We start from the raw sequence: 21,516 nt of genomic DNA on the forward strand, positions 1-21,516 counted from the left end.
AAAAATAAACGTGTTTAAAGAATTTATTTTATCCACATGATATGAGGGAACCAGACAGATGTTATAATCAGTTCAAAGGAAAAGTCAAACTAGCACAGGCTTATATAAAGTAAAGGAATGTTAAGATGAATCATGAATAGGAACACCGCTGGTTTTTCCACAGTGGAAAAGAAGTCAATTAAAATTATCACCAGAATGGACAGAATTTATGTATCTATCAGTTACCTACAATTTAGAAAGAGTTGCAAAATAGCTCAAAGAAGATGAACCAGGGCTGGAATCTGATAACCCTGGAGAATATGCTAAAGACAATGTAGTTTTCCATTGAAACAGCAACACCTTACTGATACACTAGTGCAAATAGAGTATTGTTTGGATAATGTGTCAAGGAGTGCCTGACAGCTGATTTTCAGATATAGGTAATAAACACTTCTAAGTCAAGTCCCAATATTCCAGATCACTGTAGACAGTCCAGTTAGCTGGAAAGTGCTGAAGGATCAAAGGTCCCTGTTAGAGAGACAATGATACTACCTATGCATATATTAATAGCTAAGAGTAAACACAGGTTGTGAAAGTGAAGTCACTCAGTCATGTCCAACTCATTGCGACTCCATGGACTGTAGCCTACCAGGCTCCTCTATCCATGGGATTTTTCAGGCAAGAATACCGGAGTGGATTGCCATTTCCTTCTCCAGGAGTTCTTCCCGACCCAGAGATTGAACCTGGGTCTTCCGCATTGTAGGCAGACACTTTACCGTCTGAGCCACCAGGGAAGTCTCTGGTGGCTCATCTAAACACAGGTTAGATGAGTATAAAGAAGCCTGAACTTGGGATTAGAAGACCTGGCAAAGCCTCAGCTCTAATTCTAAGTTTGTGGCCTTGAAGCCAGTTGCTCTGGCTCTCTGGCTTTCTCCCAGGCATTCTCCTCTAAACAAAGTAAGAATTTTTATTGATGAGTCTAAATTCCCTTCAGGATCTAAATGTTTATTAGATGAGCCAGCTAATCCCCTGCACAGATGGCCCTGCAACAATGCCCAGGCACGGAGAGTTTTGACACAGGACAGGGAAGATCTGTTTGTGAACATGAGGAGGAACAGCTGCATTTGAATGTCCTGGACCCCCAGTGTGTGGTACACAAACCCAACATCTGTGAGAAACTTGGGGAGTTCAGTGACAAAGGGGGAAGAAATGAGAGAGAGGAAAGGAAGTTACTAAAAAACAACCTTCTACCAAACTCATGGGTTTGCGCAAGACTTGCCTCTACCATCAGTAGGAAGTTTATTATCACAGTTTGCTCTATCTCCACTCCATGTTTAAATAACAGCAAAAAGGAACTGGGACTATATTAGATTTCACCAGAGAAACCGACTTATAGCATGTGTGTGTATTTATACATACAGATATAAATTTGTCTCTCTCTCAAGGAGAAATTGATTTAAGTAATCAGCTCATGTAGTTGTGGGGGCTGGCGCGTTAGAAATCTGCAGGCTAGAAATTCCAGCAGGAGTTGATGTAGTCTTGTGTCCAAAGGCAGCATGGTGATAAAATTCCTTACTTCTTAGGGGACCACAGACTTTTAAGGCTTTCAACTGATTGGATGAGGCTCACTGCATTATGAAGGGTAATGTGCTTTACTCAAATATTAACAATATTAAATCTTCTGACTCAGAAATATAATATCTCTCTCCATCTATTTAGGTCTTCTTTAATTTTTCTTAGCTGATGTTTTATGATTTTCAGTGCACAGGTCTTTTTTTTTTCTGGAGCTAATTAAACTTTATTAAACAATATTTGAAAAAAAGACCAAAGTTAAAAAAAAAAAAAAGGCTGAATCTCCAAATCACCTGTAGACAACAGAAACACTATACACTGTTCCTTTCAGATCTACACTGGCCCTCTACTGTGTAGAACTCTGGCTGTTGACTTTAAACAAAGACTGAAGAAATGGCATTTATTGTCAGATTTATCACTATTGTATTTCACATTTTTAAATGTTATAAATGGTATGGTTTTTCAGTCTCTTTGCTATGCCATGGACTGCAGCATGACAGGCTTCCCTGTCCCTTACTATCTCCCACTTTGCACAAACTCATGTTGATTGAATCAGTGATGCTATTTAACCATCTCATCTTCTGCTCCCCGCTTTTCTTCTGCTTTCAATCTTTCCCAGCATGAGGATCTTTTCCAATGAGTTGGCTCATCAGGTGGCCAAAGTAGTGGAGCTTCAGCTTCAGCACTAGTTCTTCCAATGAATATTTAGAGTTGATTTCCTTTAGGATTGACTGGTTTGATCTCCTTGCAGTCCAAGAGACTCTGAAGAGTCTTCTCCAGCACCTCAGTTGTGAAGCATCAATTCTTCAGCGCTCAGCCTTCTTTACGATCCAACTCTCACATCTGTACATGACCACTGGAAAAACCATAGCTTTGACCATATGGACCATTGTTGGCAAAGTGATGTGTCTGCTTTTTAATATGCTGTCTAGGTTTGTCATAACTTTTATTCCAAGGAGCAAGTGTCTTTTAATTTCATGGCTGCAGTCACCATCTGCAGTGATTTTGGAGTCCAAGAAAATAAAGTCTGTCACTGTTACCATTTTCCCCCATCTATTTGCCACGAAGTGATAGGGGCCAGATGCTTGGTTTTGATCTGTAGCCTATAACTTTACTAAATTCACTTATTAGCTCTGGTAGGATTTTTTGTTTGTTTCATAGATACCATTGGATTTTCTACATAGATAATGTGTCATCTTCAAATTAAGACAGTTCTACTATTCCATTCTTATAGAGATACCTTTTATTTCTTTCTCTTGTTTGCAATGGCTGGAACTTTTACAATGCTGAATAGAAGTGGTAACGATGGACATCCTTTATTTGCTCCTAAACTTAGGGGAATAGCATTCAGTCTTCCACCATTAAATGTGGTGTTAGCTGTAGGGTCTTCACAGATACTTTGTTTTTTCAGATTGAGGAAATTCCCTTGAATTGAGCTTGTTGAAAAGTTTCTTTTTTTTTTTTCAATTAGTGTTGGATGTTGGATTTTGTCAAATCCTTTCCCTCATTTAGTAGGATCATATGTTTTTTCTCCTTTATCTTGTTAACATGACAAAGTTTGTGCGTGTATGCTGAGTCGCTCCAGTCATGTCTGACTCTTTGTGACCCTGTGGACTATAGTCCACCAGGCTCCTCCTTCCATGGGATTCTCCAGGCAAGAATACTGGAATGGGTTGCTGTGCCCTCCTCCGACCCAAGGATCAAACCCGCGTCTCTTACATCTACTGCATTGGCAGCAGATTCTTTACCACTAGGCCCACCTGGGAGGCCCCCAAAGTTGTTTCTAATATTCCCTTATTGTATTTTTAATATTTGTAGAATCTATAGAATATCACTAATCTCATACTTTTGTTTTCTTTCCTTTTCCTAACCTGTATGGCTAAAGGTTTACCAATTTCATTAACCTTCTCAAATAACACCTTTCAATTTCATTCAGTGTCTCTTCTTTATTTCAATGATTTTTCACTATGGTCTTTATTTCCTTTCTTTTGCTGATTTTGGGTTTTATTTGTTCTTTTTCTAATATATGTTAGAGGTTGAACTCATGTATTTGAGACCATTCTTCTTTTTTGTTATAGGTGTTTAATGGTATACATTTCTAAATACTACTACTTTTGCAGTATCCCACAAATTTCTGACAGGTTGTGTTTTCTTATACATTTGATCAATTTAATTTCTCTTTTGATTTCTTCTTTGATACATGGGTAATTTTTTCATAGAAGTCTGTTCATAAATATTTGGGAATTTTCCAGGTATCTTGTTGATTTCCAATTTAATTCGGCTATGAACAGAGAATGTACCTTGTGTGACTAAGTCATAGGGTTTTTTTGCCCAGAATATAACCTATTGTGGTAGGTGTTTCATACGTAATTGAAAAGAAAATGTGTTCTATTATTTTTAGCTGGAATTTTCTATAAGTGTCGGTTAGGTTAGGTTGGTTATTCAAACCTTCCATATCCTTGATGATTTTTTTTTTTTTTGGTCTACTTGTCCTATCAATTATTGGAAGAGGGTACTGAATTCTCTGACTATAATTGTGTACTATTAACAAGACACAATTAACAGCATTAGCACCTGTGGTATTAATACTTTTAGGCTCATGTATTTTCAAGCTGTGTTTTTAAGTGAAAAAATGCTTAGAATTTTTAGTTTTTTTTGATGAGTTGACCTCTTTATCACTATGAAATAAACTTCTTTATCCCTCATAATATTTATTTTCTCTGAAATCTACTTTGTTTATATTAATATAACTAGTCCAGTTTTAATTTGACTAGTATTAGTATGGTATGTCTTTTTCTTTTACTTTTAACTTATTTTATATTTGTGCATTTTTTGATAAGAGTTGATGATTCAGAGAGATTCTTTGCAGTGGTTTAAAAGTATGGCCACAAATTGCTTGATATTTAAATCCCTTTAAGAGGTAAAACTTAAATTCTCTCATTAAATGTAATCTGGACTTAGTGACTTGCTTCTTATGAGTAGAAGAATATGGAAGAAGTGATGGTGTATTACATCTAAGCCTCAGTCATAAAAAGCATTACAGATTCCTTCTTGTTTTTTCTCTGGGATCCCTTGTTCTCGTGAAACCATCTTCTGTTACGAAGATACTGAAATAGTCATCTGAAGAGGCCTATGTAGCATGGAACTGAGAAGCATCCTGTCAATAGACAGAAAGAAACTAAGGCTTTTTACCATTAGCCTTGTGATGGCACCATCTTAAAAATAGATACTCAAGCCTTTAGATGACTGAAGCCCTGGCCAACATCTTGACTGTAATCTCATGTAAGACCCTGAGCCAGAAATGCCCAGATAAGCTGCTCCTAAATTCCTGACCCTCACAAACTGTTAGACAGTAGATGGCTGCTCTTTAACCCATTAAGTTTTGAAGTTATTTGTTATGTAGTAACTGGTACATCTAGTTTAACTAGCTTAAAAACTCTTCCATGAAAAATTTGTATTTCATACAATAAAACATTTTAGGCAGAAAACTAACATTTTTAGATAGAGATATTTTTCAACTGGATATTTACTCTTTTAATAACTTATATGTTTTAATAAGATAAGATCTTGTAAAATTTATCACTTTCCATAGAGCTCTGAAATAGGGAAGGGCTCTTAGGTTGTTGGAGGGCCAACAGGAACTATGTGGAACCCTTGGTACTATGTGCAATATGTTGTATCAAGAGCATTTTCCTGAGAAAAAATGTTTATAGCTTTTACCAGATTTTCATAAAGTCTTCCACCACCCTCCCCGCCCCCCCCCCCCCACCAAAGAGTTAAGAACCACTTACCTGGTTCCCATTGCTCCCTGTGAAAATTCAGATACAAGTGACTTACCTATGGTTAGAGATGAAAGACCTTCTCACTCTTAACTCAAGGCTCAAACTCCAATCTGAGAGATGAATTCTACCTATCAGAGATAGCTCAGGGCAGAACTGGTGAACAGCTCAGGATAGAACTCGTGAATAGAGAGATAGAACTGACCTTTATAATGTTCTCAAGTACTCAGACCCTCAAGACAAATCTTTACATGTATTATTTTGCTGTTGCATACTCATCAAGTTGCTTCAAGAAGGGGGTGGAATGGATCTCGAAAAGATGTCCCCTTGGTGGCAGACCTGTTATCTTTGTGCCTTTCATTTCATTTTTGCCCTTATATTGAAGTGTTGAAGCATAGAGAAGCTCAGTCAAAGTGCTTGTTTGTCTTTTTTGTTTTTAACCATATTATCTGTTAGAATACTCTGTGGCGAAAACACACTGTACTCATACTTCTCTGACCTGACTACTGTAGACATATCACTTAAATGCTTCCTTAATGTTTTTTGAAATCGTCACATCTTGACAGTACTGTTATCCATCTCTTTTTGAACTAAAAACTATATATGAATGTTATTATCATAATAAGAGATTTGAAGTGCTAAAAATCAAAATTAATTTCTAATATTTATATTAATTCAAGATATATTCTGCCCATTTAGAAATTGCTAAGAAGCATCCATGGATGCCCCCAAAGCAAGGATAAATCCTTGAATGGATAGTTAGAACATATCTTGTAATCTCACATACTGCATAGTTCTGGTCATTCATTAGGTTCTCTTTAAATGTTTCATCACCAAGAGTATTGAGCAATCATCCTGAGCAAGCCTGTCTGATGAAGGCCAAGGAAGCCCTTAATCATATTATAAACATATAATCATGCCATATGTTATTTATAGCATATAGTCCATTTTATAAATGGTCAGGACTAAAGGAAAAGAGAGTAGGGAAGTCTTGCTTTTATCAATGACTTTTACATCTTAAGCTATCTGTACTTTACCTGTCCCAAAACATTCACCCCATAGAGATTTGCCATCTATTTCTACCATCCCCATGCACTCTAGTACACAATCTTTTTGCTTTAGCCAAAGCCAAATCCAAGAACCCATGACTCAAATTACAGTCCTTGAGAAACTAGGGCTAAAGAATATGTGCTGATGCCACGAACTGCCCAGACCTCAGCCTGACCCCTGGCTGTCCCTCCTCCCACCTAGCTCCAGGAACATGTGCTGTGAACAGGCTCCTGGGCTTGGCCAGATGACCTAGCATGGTCCTGGCCACCATTCAGGGGTTCTGAGAGAAAACTGCTTCTCTTCCTCAAAGGTGGAGACAGAGACTCAGAGTCTTAGACGCATTCTCAGAATCTCTGAATGCAAATGTTTTCAGCAAAATCAGCATTCGATCCTAACTTGTAAAACAATCTTGTAGCACAAAGATGAAGTTAAATGGCTCAAGTGCTAATCAAGTATGTTTATCTTTCCATAAACAGAAAGCATGGGAATATTTGGTAAGAGGAAAGGACATATTTTTTATTTTGGTGATTTTCTTAAAAAGTAAAAATGGTTCTACATTTTAAAGCAATTCTAAAATAACAGATCACCCTTGTCCAAGGAATGACAGGAAAATCCTCTGACAAATAAATACTTCCAAGTGGTTGAATTTAATTACAGATGGCAACAAGGAGCAGAGGAAAGATGCTTGAAAGTTTTTAAAAGAAAAGCTAAGGTAAAGTTTTCTAAAAAGATAATATATTCAACATCATGTACATATATATGCATATACATGTATATAGACATACCTACAGACATATACATGTACAAGCTTACATATATATATATATATATATATATATATGTACACACACACACACATATATAAAATTTGGTCATGTTCTTTGAATCTACCCAGAAACTCTTTCATCTGAAAGTATGGAAGTTTATTAAAATGAGTAATTTAGGAAGAAAAATGTGGTTTTGGTGGTTGTCTCAAGAAAACATACCCATTTTTTACCTTGAGAGAGACATAGAGCTTAACAGACAAAATCAGTAGTGTCAGGCTGTGATCATTTTTGCTATCTACACATTGCTTCAGATGGAATTTTCAAAGCAGAGCCAAAATTCATACGGTGAGATGACAAATTATTTTTAAAAGAGTAATACATTTAAAATGATAGCTTTTGCTGGGAAAGCTGTCTAAACTTCAGTTTTTTAAAGGATTAGATACTTTGATTTTGCATGTAAAAGATGCCACGTATGCTTTGAATATGAATTACAAGCAATACTAAAAGGAAAATACACATAGCAGAAAATATGAAAGTAGATAAGAGCCAATAAGCATGAATTGTGTATCTTCTACTACCTAGTACACTATTATTTATGCTCAACAAATATTTGATATTAAAAAAACAAGACATGTCAATGGGCCCAGAGCAACTCTATGATACTGAATCAAATGGTGACTAAAAATGCTTTATTTCACTGTTCTATTTTGTAGGTATTATTACTTGGCATTCAGAGCACATCAAACACCTCTTGATAGCAAAGAGAGTTGCATCGCTATCTTGGAAAAGTCCAGATTAGATCACTGGCTGCTGGGAAAAACAAAGGTAGTTCTTTCTTTGTTGTTTAGATTGTCACTTGAGATACTCTGCTGTGTACTTCGGTCTCTTATCAGTGATTTGAATAGCTCTGTAAATTTTGTAACTTACCAAACAAGACCCCAACCTAACAGTGATCTTTGCTGGTCTTGGGTCTGGAGTCCTAGGACCTCAGGGGCCAAAAGAGGAGAGTTTGCTTCCTGTTCTGCACATAGTTTGAGAACCAGTTAACATTTCTAGAATGAGATTTTTGAGCTCATTTTTAAATGTCCTTTTTTTCAGTGCTGCTTATTCCAGCACTGCAGGCAAATACACAAATCATGTTAATGACAATAATGAGTATCTTTTATACTTTTGTCCTTTTTTCATTAGACTCGTGTTGTTTACTGCCCACTCTGATTAGTAGTCTCATCACATCTAGCTTTTAATTTAGGGAAACATCATATTCCTGCAAGATTCCAGGTTTTTGTGGTCCACTCTGAATTGCCCTACAATGCTAGCCTTAGCCTGATTGTGGATGGCAATGCTGCTGCTTCTCGGCAGAAATTAGATCACTGTGGCCTATTCAAGCCCCATTCCCTCAGAACTTCTGTCGGCCCTGGTCAGTTTTTCTGGTTTAACACCTCTATCAGAGCTGAGGGGGAAAAGATCAAGCTGAGAAAATGGAATTCATGGCAGAACTGAGGCCAGCCTGGAGAACATTTAGGATCTCCTAAAACTCTGTTAACTTCATTGTCTATGTATATTAATAGTCCCACTTTGGCTCAACCTTACAAGGGGAATTAATTATATTTGCTTCCAAGAAATCAGTAATGTTAGCATAAACCAAGTCATTGTAAACTTTATTTAGATGATGTTTTAATATTTATGTTAATTTGTTGGAGCAGAGTGAATTTCTGTGTGGGAGTCTGTTATTGTTGTTTAGTCGTTCAGTCGTGTCTGACTCTTTTGCGACCCCATGAACTGTAGTCCACCACGCTTCTCTGTCCATGGGATTTCCCAGGCAAGAATACTGTAGTGGGTTGCTGTTTCCTTCTCCAGGAAATCTTTCTAACCCAGAGATCGAACCCGCATCTCCTGTATGGGGAGGTGGTTTGTCTACCACTGAAGAATCATTAGCAGGATTTATCTCAACCTGGTGGCTCAGACAGTAAAGAATGCAGTAAAGAATCTGCAATGTAGGAAATCCAGTTTTGATCCTTGGGTGAGGAAGATCTCCTGGAGAAAGGAATGGCTACCCACTCCAGTGTTCTTGCCTAGAGAATCCCATGGACAGAGGAGTCTGGTGGGCTACAGTCCATGGGGTAGTGAAGAGTCAGACACAGTTGAGCAACTAACACACTTCTTTACCCCTGAGCACCAGAGGAGCTCTTGGGAGCCTACATGTAATGCTAAAACTGATGTCTTATTTCAGGTTTTTCTCAAGTATTATCATGTCGAGCAGTTAAATTTGCTGCTGCGGGAAGTCATAGGCAGAGTGGTTGTGCTGCAGGCATATGCCAAGGGCTGGCTGGGAGCCAGGAGATACAGAAGAGTCAGAGAGAAGAGAGAGAAGGGGGCTGTTACCATCCAGTCAGGTAAACAGCCCTGAATCTTGGTGTTTCATTAAGTGCTTGAGGGCATTCACCTTTTGTTCTTCCCAGTGGTTCCTTTTCTTCCCTCCCTCCTGCCTTCAGCAAATATTTATCAAGTATCTACTACAGGCCAGGCCTTGTGCTTGGTGCTGGGGGTATAGCTGTGAGCAAGACTGCCAGTCTCTGACCTCCAAATAAGCAAAGGAGCCATCCCTACCCATGGCAAGATAGAGGCAGTAGCAGTGGATGGATGTGAAACGCAAATCACACAGACATGTGCCCCAGCTCCCAGTTGAACCCACCTCATACACACTTCATGTCCATTACCAGGTTTCCAGCATCAGAATTGCTACTGTCTGTCACATCCAGGAGGCTTTTCTAGCTCAGACAGAGCTTGTAAACCTTGGCAGCTAATCACTAGGCTCGGTCATATGCCCAGCCCTGTCAGTGCCTCTTGGTATACACATGTGTCATTTGTGTCACAAATAGCATCTGAGTTCCTGTGCTACTGCAGCAGATGATTTCCTTTGTGTTCTTGTAACCCAGAATCTTAACGTCCACTTGGACTTCATGACCTCATTCAGTGACGTGGAAAGCTATAGCGCTCAGGGAGGAAGTGGAAAGGAGAGCTGGTCATGCTCCTGGTAGCAGTTCAGTGCTTGGTACTCTGAAGGACTCAACACCCTGCCCCCTGCCCCTTGTTCCCTTTCTCTTCTCTTCATTCGTTTCCCATGCATTTTCCCTTTCCGTCACGCATTCCTTCCCTGAACGCAGTTCTATACATAGTCCCCCCTCCACAAATGCAAATGTGATGCTACTAATCGTTATTATTTATTTTTCTCTCCTTTAACTTTCATGTTTTATACCTTTCCCCCAATAAAAAATACAGAGTGAGTCAGGCCATTCCAGTCCTCTCCTACCCCTCAAGTCCTGAAGCCAGAGCTTCCTCCATGGATTGGAATGACAGGGACCCACCTCACCTGGACAGGGCTCCAAGTGATTCATAAGTGGAATCCAGAGGTTGTGGAAATTCACTGCCTAAACCAAAATGACTCCTTCTCAAAAGCATCTTGCAGGCCGAGCTGAGAGTACATAGAGGCCCCACCATCACTCACGTAGCTCTGCTTATTTTGTTCAGTGAGAAAGCAGTGGGGAGGAGGAGATGGGTAGAGGATTGGAGGGAAACAGCTTATATCAATTCTCTGGCACGTTCTTAAATTAATGTCATTCCTAGCACATGGTTTTATATTTTTAGCCTGGAGAGGATATGATGCTCGGAGGAAATTTAAGAAAATAAGCAACAGAAGGAGTGAGTCTGCTGTTCATATTCACGCAGGTAATTAAAACATCATTTTCATAGTATCCACTTGGAAATCTTCTGTGATTAAGTTCATATGAGTTTCAAAAAGCTGAAAGGTTAATAATTCAGGAGCACTGGAAGAGGAGTCAAGAGTTCTGATGGGGTCTAGCGTTTGTTCTGATTCACCCCTCTCCATGTGATGATTGAGAGCACTGGCCGCATGCCCTACCTTGGCTAAGAATGCTCCAAGTAGGTTCTCTGTATTCCCAGTTTTATAGCGGGGGAAGACAAGGCACAGGGAAGTGAAATAACTTGTCCTTAGTCACACAGCTGGTCAGAGGCCGAGTCAGCACTCATTCACAGACAGTTTGGATAGAGTCCATTTTACATACTGCCAACTGAGCAATTCCCTTCCTCTCCTGCAGTCACTTGTCTGCAAACAAGAGCATTGGCTAGAAAGGTCTGAAAGGTCTTCCAAACTTGGAATTCTCTAACTATATGCTCAGCCTGTCCTTCATAGCACAGAGATAGGAATAACTCAGGCACTTGCCTGGCAAACGGTGTTTCCCACACCCAGGCCTGTGTGTGACTTCAGTGGTCCTCTGGGCCCCATGGGGTTAACATGCTGCGGCTCGGCTTGTAGCTGCCTGAGCACTTCAAGCTCTGGATCCCGGGTCACTCTGCTCTTCTGCAAAGGGCAATATCCGCAGGAGTTGTGGGGCTCAGCTCCCTCTATCTTTTGAAGCTGCATGTGCCTAATTGAGGCTTTGGAAGAGATGGGCCCTAGAGCACATACACCCAGGCTCTGAGAACACAAGATATCAGAGACAGAATGAGAAGTGACCAGGTCAGTAGATTCTGCAGCAGAGAGAGAGAGAGGGTTTCAGATACTGCCAAAGCCTAACGTATATTTTCAAATATAAACTTTGAGCTTATCTATTGTTGATTCCCTTATCATAAAGTATGTAGGATCATAAATCAAATTTTCCCTCTCTGAAAATCATCTTTAGATGGCTCCCTTTTGGACTCTTGTTATTGCCACATGAATATGCCACATGATGAATATGAATAATGCAGATGGGTGAGTTGCTCCATTATATCAGGACATTCGGCTGCATCTTTTCAGTGCAGCACCTGTGGGGTGGGTACACTATGAAGGGTCCTTTTGTTTCGTGGGGCTAGAGAGAACACGTTTCTTTAAGTAGCTTCTGTTTTTTTAAACCTTGGAAACAACCTCCTTCTTAGCCTAGCAGCTAGTGTCCCACATATCAAGTGATATTGGGAGCTTCTGAGTCCCCATGGGCTTGGGCGGGCATGTAGTTATTGAGGGTGGTACTGACACCAGCTCACCCTCTTGGCAGGAGAGTGTGACAGCCAGAGCAAAGGCAGGCAATGTCTCGTTGCCCTTCAGCCAACGTCACGGACAGGAGCTGAGGGGCTGGTTTTGTGTTAGTGGTAAAGATACTCAGATAGGGTAACGACATTTGCAATTTTATGGGCAGATTACTTTTACTTGGAAATGTTTTCGTTATCTTTCTATTCAAAGGCGGTGTTGATCTAAAAGCAAGTCAGCTATTCCAATGTCTGTGTTTTGGGGTGTGCTCTTCCTAAAGTATAATCCTCTCATTACAAGCTCTTCATGTCCCTGGGACATTTCAAGTAGAACAAACCCCAAATATAGGGGTACTCTTACTTTTGAATCCTTCAGAAGTGGCTTCGGGATGCTATCACAATACAACATTTTCTGGATATTTTCTAAGGTTATTCTCTAATTTATTATTTTTTCAACAAATCATTTCATTTGAAATGTAGACTCTGCAATGTGTTCGGTTTATATTTCAAGTTCTGGCCTATTGTCTTTTTTTTTTTTTTTTTAAATCATGCTGCAACGCTCTGTTATATAGTTTTTGAAAGAATAGCCCTTGAAATTTAGGAAGCATTTGGCCTACATGTTGCTACAGAGCGGCGCATATTGAAATTTGTTTTCCTTTCATCTCCTTCCCAATAAAAGCAGCCGCTCGGCTTATCCCTTTAGCTTCCTCAGAACTTCCTTTCAGAATTCCCGATCTATTACGGCACATTCACATACCAGAAACAAGATGCCTTTTCATGCTGTCAACCTTTTTCATCTGAAATGTAAATTAATTCTTGCTGGTATGCCTTGACAGAGATCAAAGTCAGGGTATTAACCTTCCCGGGCTTTCTCCAGGAATCTGTCCCCAGGACAGGGCTGCGACTGTTAGGAGGACTGTGTCCATGTTAGGGGCCCTCCTCCAGGCGGTACTTGGCCTGGGCACCACCATCTCCAAGTCCCAGGGTTTTTTTGAAAATGACTCCATCAGTACTTTAAATCAGGTGAGCTATGATCTGCTGGGCTAGACTTGGGAGAGACGAGCCTGCTCGTTTGAACTGTGGGCCGTTCGCTCAGATTCCCGGAGCTGTTCAAGTGGTTCTGATGGCGAGTGATCTCAGCGGGCGTGATCGAGGGAGGGACAGGGCTCCAGACTGGAAACCTCTCCCTTTGCTCCCTGGTATTTTCCTGCCTGTCAGTCTTTGAGGTAGGCCACATTTGCATTTTCAAAATAAACAGAAGCCTTTCAAATACATGAGCTGGTGGTCTCAAGCTCTCTGTGGGCCTGAACCGTTCATCAGTCAGTGAGCAATGCTGGAAAAGAAAACAAACGGGGAAACATGCTAGGCACACGCACACGCATTTCCCGTGTGCAGAACATTGTGCCGGCAATAAAGGGCCATTGTGAGATGTGGGCTCACAGGGAGAGAGCCTGCTGAGGATCTGGGCAAAAGTAGCCTTCCTCGGTTTCTTTTTTCAGGGAGAGGGAAACAACTTCAAATGTCACCGTGGTGAGAAGTGGCAAGCTTTATTGTGTTTTTATTTTTGATTAATGCTGATAATAGGCTCTTGCTATGGGGAAACATAATGCAATTTAAAATATGTACTTTTTTAATCAGAAAAATAATTGCAAACATATTCCTGTTTGGATAGATGAAGTAGTCTAAGTAAAAACTAATAGTTGTCGCCCCCTCACTCATGTATTGTTTTTTTTTCTTAATGAATTCTTAAGTTTCAGAGAATGGATATAACTAGATTTTGTCAAATAAAATTGCATACATTCCTCAGTAAATACTACCAAAACAAAAAACCTGCAGGGAATTTTTTTTAAAAGATCTACAATGTCTCATTCTCTAAGTTTTTGACAGCACAATTTTTAAAAATTACCCCTCTGACTCAAGATCTGTTTTTTAAGCAAGAGCAAAGTGCCAGGCTCCTCATCTCACAGGGGAGAAGCCCTCAGTGACAGCCCAAGGGACTGGGAAGGAACTTCAAAGGGTGTCTCCAGGAGGAGCTGGCTCTCGCAGCCTCTCTTCCCCTCTTTCCCCCAGCCCTCCAGGAGCAGGAAGAGCCCATTGGTTTATAACACTTTCTCATCTAATTGCTTCAGTGCTTTGGAAATTGTTTTCTCTTTCTTTCTGTTATCTGATCAGCTTCCTACTTACTCCCTTCCTTGGCCTTACAAGGGATAACAGCACTAAAATCTATTGCCATTTCTCCTTCTAATGCCCTCTGAGGGGAGTGGTTTTTGGAACGGCATCCTCAGTCCTGCCAGGCTGAGAGGCCCTCTTCCGTAAGCCTGTGAGCAGGCATTTTAAACCAGCTGCAGCTGGAACCCCTGGGCACATCATGTGACGCCAGCCAATGGGAATTGCTTTAAATGCAGTTTCCAAAGAGGAAAGCAAGCACAGAATCCAGACAGGCTCTCCCCCTTCTCCAGGTTAACTTCTTTTAAAAGTCTGACCCCCACATCATGACAGAACCAAGTTTTAATACTTAAAACACCTGAACTTTTAAACCTCTCTCAGGGTAAGCCTTCCTCCTAGTCTTTTCTAATTTTGAAAGGCTGATTCCTTTAGCATTGTTGGTGGGTTATCAATGACTGGGTTGTTGCAATAATTTCCTAGAACTAGATTTTCAGAAATATACCTAGGTGCACAGAACAACTATATTTTAAATTAGGAAATTTCTTTATTTCATTCACTTATTCAACTACTGTTTAAGTAACTGCTTTATGCTGGAGCTACTCTCAAGGTGAACAATGGGATTTAGTTTGGGGCTTCAGATTTTTCATCTTCAACACAGAGGATTAAAAAACATGCTTCCCTCAAATGGATGCTGTTTGTATAATCAAGTACTCTATGTTATGTCAGCACTCCTTGGAAGGGAATTCTGTTAAACACCAAAGAGTTTAAATCATTATAATATATAGCTGAGGATATACTTTGAAATGGGTTCCCCTGGTGCCTTAGTAGTAAAGAATCTGCCTGCCAATGCAGAATATATGGGTTCAATCCCTGGGTCAGGAAAATCCCCCAGAGAAGGAAATGCCAACCCACTCCAGTATTCTTGCCTGGGAAATCCCATGGACAGAAGATCCTGGTGGGCTACAATCCATGGGGCTGCAAAAGAGTCAGACACAACTTAGCGACTAAACAACCAACAACAATACATTGAAATGGCCCATGCTTCTTGAAGGTAAAAATGATTAGGCAGATGTTTTTCAGTTTGATGAATCTGTGCATAAGCACGTTGTTGATCGCAAGTCAAACAGTAGAGGAAAGTCAAATGAATGTACCCAGTGAGGGAAAATATCCATTTTGGACACATAGGAGGAAAACAAGCATGCTCCTTTATGCATCTCTATCATTCCTTCCTATTCCATTGTTTCTTCACTCTTTCTGTTTCTGTCTTTTGGAAATATTCCTGGTTGTTTTGCACAAAAAATGTGATTTCTCAAAATGTGATAGAAGAAAAATTCCAAACTCTTTTTGGCAGGGGCCAGCTGCCTCTCCATTCCTGGTATTTCAGGCCATTTCCACATAAGAGTAAAACAACATCTAGGAGAAGGAATTAACTGGTGCACCTGAGCTAGAGATGAACGGAGAGCTCACTGTTGCTCCACTGTCTTCCAAAGCTCTGATTAACTGAAGGAAGGCGCCTTTCAGGCTATGTGAGGGTCCTGCAGAGTCCACTTGCACTGTTTGGCCTTCTCTGACTCTCTGTAAGTAAAGGTCTGTGACTGGTTTCTGACAACCACAGGCATAACTTCTTAGAGAAGGAGAATGTTTGGGGGGGTTAAGGATTGTGATTTACTTTGGGAAAAATGTGCCTTGTCTGTGAGCTGGGTCAGGACACACAGAGAGCTTCAGGGAAGTGGTGTATAGCAGAGACAGAGTCTGGCCTTAGCCTCGAGGTTTCTGTCCAGAAATGGGCTCTGCCAAACCTCACTGGGCACAAGCAGTAAAATTCTTGCCATGAAGTAACTTGTGATGCAAAGGAATGTCCTTTGTTCTGAAATCAAATTATTGCCCATGCTAGAATTAAGCACCCAGCAGGGGAAGTACTGTTAGCCTAATTAACAGTTAGAGAGTAAGCTGCAAAGCCAGTGTGGAACTGAGGTCTGCTTTTTCCTGATACCATACTGACATGGCATGGAAATGCTGAAGATGAAACTTTGGGGCAGCAGTTGGCATCCCAGGACTCAAGATTGAATTTCAGAGTAAACCCATGGCTAGAGCCTCTTCAGGTGGGAATCATTTCCTCCCTTATGGACTTCATGTAGAGCTCCAGAATCTGGGTGCAAAAAGGCAGTTCTTCAGATGGTAGCTTTACCACTTCACCATTGAGTGAAGCAGCATTATAGTCAATAATTGATTAATAATGATGTCAACAACACTCTTGAATTGCATTTATGTCTTTTATTTTTTCACACAGAATCGTAAAATGTGATGTCACGTTTTATGAAACCCTTATTAGTTTTTGGACTCTGTCCAAATAATAGTAAAGAAACTTTTAGGGGGAGAATTAATTGTGCTGTGAAAAGAATTGTTGAACTTTTTTCCTCAAAAGACTACTGTGTGAAGCAACCTAGATGCCCATCAGCAGAGGAATAGATAAGAAAGCTGTGGTACATATACACCATGGAATATTACTCAGCCATTAAAAAGAATTCATTTGAAGCAGTTCTAATGAGATGGATGAAACTGGAGCCCATTATACAGAGTGAAGTAAGCCAGAAAGATAAAGATCATTACAGCATACTAACACATATATATGGAATTTAGAAAGATGGTAATGATAACCCTATACGCAAAACAGAAAAAGAGACACAGATGTACAGAACAGACTTTTGGACTCTGTGGAAGAAGGCGAGGGTGGGATGTTTCGAGAGAATAGCATGTATATTATCTATGGTGAAACAGATCACCAGCCCAGGTGGGATGCATGAGACAAGTGCTCGGGCCTGGTGCACTGGGAAGACCCAGAGGAGTCGGGTGGAGAGGGAGGTGGGAGGGGGGATCGGGATGGGGAACACATGTAACTCCATGGCTGATTCATGTCAATGTGTGACAGAACCCACTGCAATGTTGTGGAGTATTTAGCCTCCAACTAATAAAAATAAATGATAATAAAAGAAAAAAAGGAAAAAAAAAAAAAGAAAGACTACTGTGTGTAGAAAGGCAGATTTTGTTTTCTCCCCAAACAGATGAAACAGAAGCACAGAGAGTCTACATAAGTTGTCTCCCCTTATGTGTTATGTGAGCTTAATGAATAATATCAGAGCCCTGTTCTGAGTCTTCACCCAATGCTCTCTTTAGTAGACCAGCTCTAACATTGGTTTCCATCTTGGATATGGCACCAGTCAAAGCTTTGGGGAGAGTTTTATATACCATCCTAGGCATGTGGACTTTGGAGTCAAAATTACTTTAAATCCTGGCTGTACCACCAGGTTTGTCATACGGTTTAGGGGAAATTGCTTAACTTCTGAACCTTAGTTTTCTTAGCTACAAAATGGGACTCATTAAGGTCTAATTCTCAGGAATGTTGTGAAGATCATAGCAGGTAATTTACACAAAGTATCCCGCATGGGACCTGGCACATGGCAGCTATTCAGTAAGTGTCAATTTCCTCTCTGTCCCCACCTCCTAAGTATGAAGTTACTTGAGGGGAAAAAAAATCAGTCTGAAATACTCTTCTATGATTAGAATAATAATGTTGTAACTTCAGAAAGATGAAACTATTTCTCTCACTTTTGGAGGAAAAGATAGTGCATGTCAGATCTCAAATACAGTTATAATAAAACCTTTATAAAAGAGAGAATTTTCTGAATCTTATGTCTTTGCCTATCTGACAGGGAAAAATTAAAACACAGCAATAGCATGTGAAAGATTTCAAGCGGCTTTCTTTCTGTAATGAGATATGATCTATCATGCCAAGAGTTTGGTTCATTTGTGTGGATACATTTTTCAGTGACCTCAAAATTGTTATGACTTAGGTGATATGCTCCTGACGTCATTTTTCTCACTCATGGCTTTGAGGCCCTTCTGCAGCTTGTTCTGTAAAATAGCAAGTTTCCTCTGTACCCCCTCCCAGAAGTCAGAAATTCTAAAATCTGGGAGTTAAATATCGCCAAGACTGCTGCCTCCTGCTGTGGAAGGCAAGTTGCCTTTGAGATGTCTGAAGAGTTGGAAGATATGGGTGAGCCTATCACATTTAACCCGTGGTGACGGGTGATTGGCAGCATAACAGCTGAGCAACAGCCATTTGGCCAGGAGTTCAAACCCCAACATGAAGAGCCATAGCAGGATCGTGGCTTGATTTGCTGTGGCCACGCAGTCTGAATCACCAAACACAGAGGCGGAGGCAGATGTGACAGCTGGTAGCCATTCTCGTCAATAAAGTTGTGATGGGTGAGATATATAAGCAACCACAGCCTGCTAATTTCATAGACTTTGAGCCAAGTGCTTAGTGTCAAAACCAGCTAAGGTCAGTGATGCAAACGTTTTGTGAAGTGTCCCTCGTTGACAGCAAGACTCTTCCCCCAGACTCTCCTCCTAGTGGGTTAGAAGCAATTGAATCCTGCTGTCCAGAAACAATCCAGTTTGGGGAGAAGGAGGCTTTACCCTCTTTTTTTTTTTTTTTTAATTTGGTAAATTTTTAAAAGTCAGATTTATTGAGGTATAATTTACATATAGTGAAACTCAGTTTGATAAAATTGGATGATCACATATAGTCAGGTAACCCCCAACACAATCAAGAAAAAGATGTTTTCAAAGAGTTCGCTCATGCCCTTGCTGTCGTCCATCCCTTCCGCAAACCCAGCTTCTGGTGAACACTACTGGTTTTCCTGTCCCTATAATTTTATGTTTTCTAAAATACCATGTAAGTGAAGTCGTATAGTATGTAGATATTTGAATCTGACTTCTTTCACTTAGCCTAATGCTTTGGAGATTCATCAGTGTTGCTGCATTATCAGCAGCTTGTTCTTTTTCATTGCTGAGCAGAATTCTGGTCTGCGGGTCTGCCACAATTAAGTCCCTTTACCAGCTAAAGGACATTTGTTCCCAGTTCCTGTGATGATGAATAAAGCTACTGTAAACCTTCGGAGCTTTGTCTTTTTAAGAAAAATTTAGAGGAAAGTAAATAACTGTTTTAAAAGAAGTCAGAATGATACTGGAAGTAGGAGTTGCTTCCTTCTTGACTAACCAATAGAAATACTTATTTTTATAATATCTTATACTTTTTGCACAGCAATTTACAATTCATACATTCACACATAGGACTTCCAGTTTCCTTATTCCTATAATATCATAGTAACGCTGAGAAGGAGGTTAGTGATTTTACCTCATTTTACAGATTGTGGCTAAGAAACCTCCCTGCAATTCAGACTGCATAACTCCTGATCTCCTGTCCTTCCCTCAAAACGTATTTTGAACATCCTGTCATTCAGAACACTCTGCTGGATGTTCTTTGGGTGGTCATATAGACTACATAAAAATACTGAATTTTTTTCCTTCGAAAGATGGGAAGACAGTTGGATGCTCTACATCATACATCATCAGGGGAATAAAATTTAGACATCAACGAGATACCACTCTTCACCTATTAGAATAGCCAAAATCTGGAACACTAACAGCACCAAATGCTAGTGAGAATTTGGAGCAATACGAACTGTCACTGCTGGTGAGAATGCAAATTGATGCGGTCACTTTGGAAGAGAATGTGGCAATTTCTCATAAAACTAAACATACTCTTACTATGTAATCCAGTAGTCATTATCCTTAGTATTTACCCAAAGGAGTTGAAAATTTATGTCCACACAAAAACCTGTACAGGAATGTTTGTTTAAGACAACTTTATTTATAATTACCAAGTCTTGGAGGCAACAAAGGTGTCTTCTATAGGTAAATGGATAAACCATGACACAGCCACACAATGGAATCGTCTTCAGCGCTAAAAAGAAGTGAGCTGTCAAGCCATTAAAGACACGATGCTGGAGAAGGAAATGGCAACCCCTCCAGTATTCTTGCCTGGAGAATTCCATGGACAGAGGAGCCTGGTGGGCTACACCCCATGGGGTCACAAAGAGTCGGACACGACTGAGTGACTAACACACAAGAACATGAAGGAATCTCAAATGCATTTTACTAAGTGAAAGAAGTCAATCTGAAAAGAATACTTACTGAGTGATCGCAACTGTATGACATTCTGGAGAAGGCTAAATTTTGGAAACAGTAAAAAGATCAATAGTTGTCAAGGGGTGGGGAGCTGTGAGGAAGGACAAATAGGTAAAACACAGAGGATTTTTAGGGCTGTTGACAATACTCTGTATGGTACCATAATGATGGATACGTGTCATTATAATGTCCAAACTCATATAAAATGTATAGCATCAAGTGCGAACTGTAATGTAAACTATGGATCTGGGGTAAGTATGATGTGTCAGTATGGGTTCATCAGTTGTAACAATGTACAGTTGATAAGGGATGTTGATAATTGGGGAGGCTGAGTATGTGTGGGGGCCAAGGGTATATGGGACATCTGTGTACCTTCCCCTCATTTTGCTGTGAACCTAAAATTGTTCTAAAAATACAGACTTTTTAACAAGGGAAGGGGACAGTCTCAGATGAAACCTGGCCTACCACAGGCTTGAAAGGAGTACTAAGCCAGGTTCAACTAACACAGTCGCAAGGAGCGAATGTGAAGCGTCCCTGCCTCAATCCTTTTTGGAAGCAAGCAGGGCATAAATTATAAGAAGTGAATCCAACCTAAGGCTGCTGGGAGTCAGGAGACAGGAGAGCCACTGTCCCTAGATGCCTGAAGGGAATAGGAATTCCTCAGTGATGCTACAGGTCTCCAGAGGAGAGGAAAGCCTCTCTCCTTAGCCTCCAAGTTAGAGAAAGTGGTTACCAGATGAGACTTTCTTTGAACTCTGTCAAAGTTTGATTAATTTGGAATTAAGTAGTGGAGAATCAGAGTGGAAAATGCTCATAGGCCTAAAATTACTAGATTTGTTTTGTGTGGTAGAGGCAGAGGCCAGGCTTTGTGATACAGCTGTAGGGAAAAAAAAATGTGTCAATGAGATTCTGTCCTTTAAGAAAAGAATTCGACTTTGGGCTGCTTTTGGTGGCATTTGCTTGTTGGACTTCCCACAAGTTGGCCTCTTTAAATTCTAGTAAAATGGCTACTGACCAGCTGTAACTCCAGCCAGAAACCGCATGAACTTCTCATTCCACTGGGCAGCAGTAGTGAGGAGGGGAAGCTTGGGTCTCTGTGCCTCATCTGTAAGCGCCCTCTCTGCCAGGTCCATGGTGAGGACAGGAAA

At 40.3% G+C, this 21,516-nt stretch overlaps 1 protein-coding gene across 1 annotated transcript in view; it reads left to right on the plus strand.

Annotated features, from left to right (window-relative positions):
* The window catches only part of MYO3B (myosin IIIB), a 421,954-nt gene that overhangs the window by 278,301 nt on the left and 122,137 nt on the right, over window positions 1–21,516 (plus strand). The window contains exons 28-30 of the mRNA XM_065928997.1: window positions 7,861–7,972; window positions 9,378–9,540; window positions 10,793–10,873. Of these exons, the coding sequence (XP_065785069.1) occupies window positions 7,861–7,972; window positions 9,378–9,540; window positions 10,793–10,873 (356 nt within the window). The remainder of the gene's footprint in view (window positions 1–7,860; window positions 7,973–9,377; window positions 9,541–10,792; window positions 10,874–21,516) is intronic.

This window comes from Muntiacus reevesi, chromosome 3 (assembly GCF_963930625.1).
Source record: "Muntiacus reevesi chromosome 3, mMunRee1.1, whole genome shotgun sequence".
Lineage (NCBI taxonomy): Eukaryota > Metazoa > Chordata > Mammalia > Artiodactyla > Cervidae > Muntiacus > Muntiacus reevesi.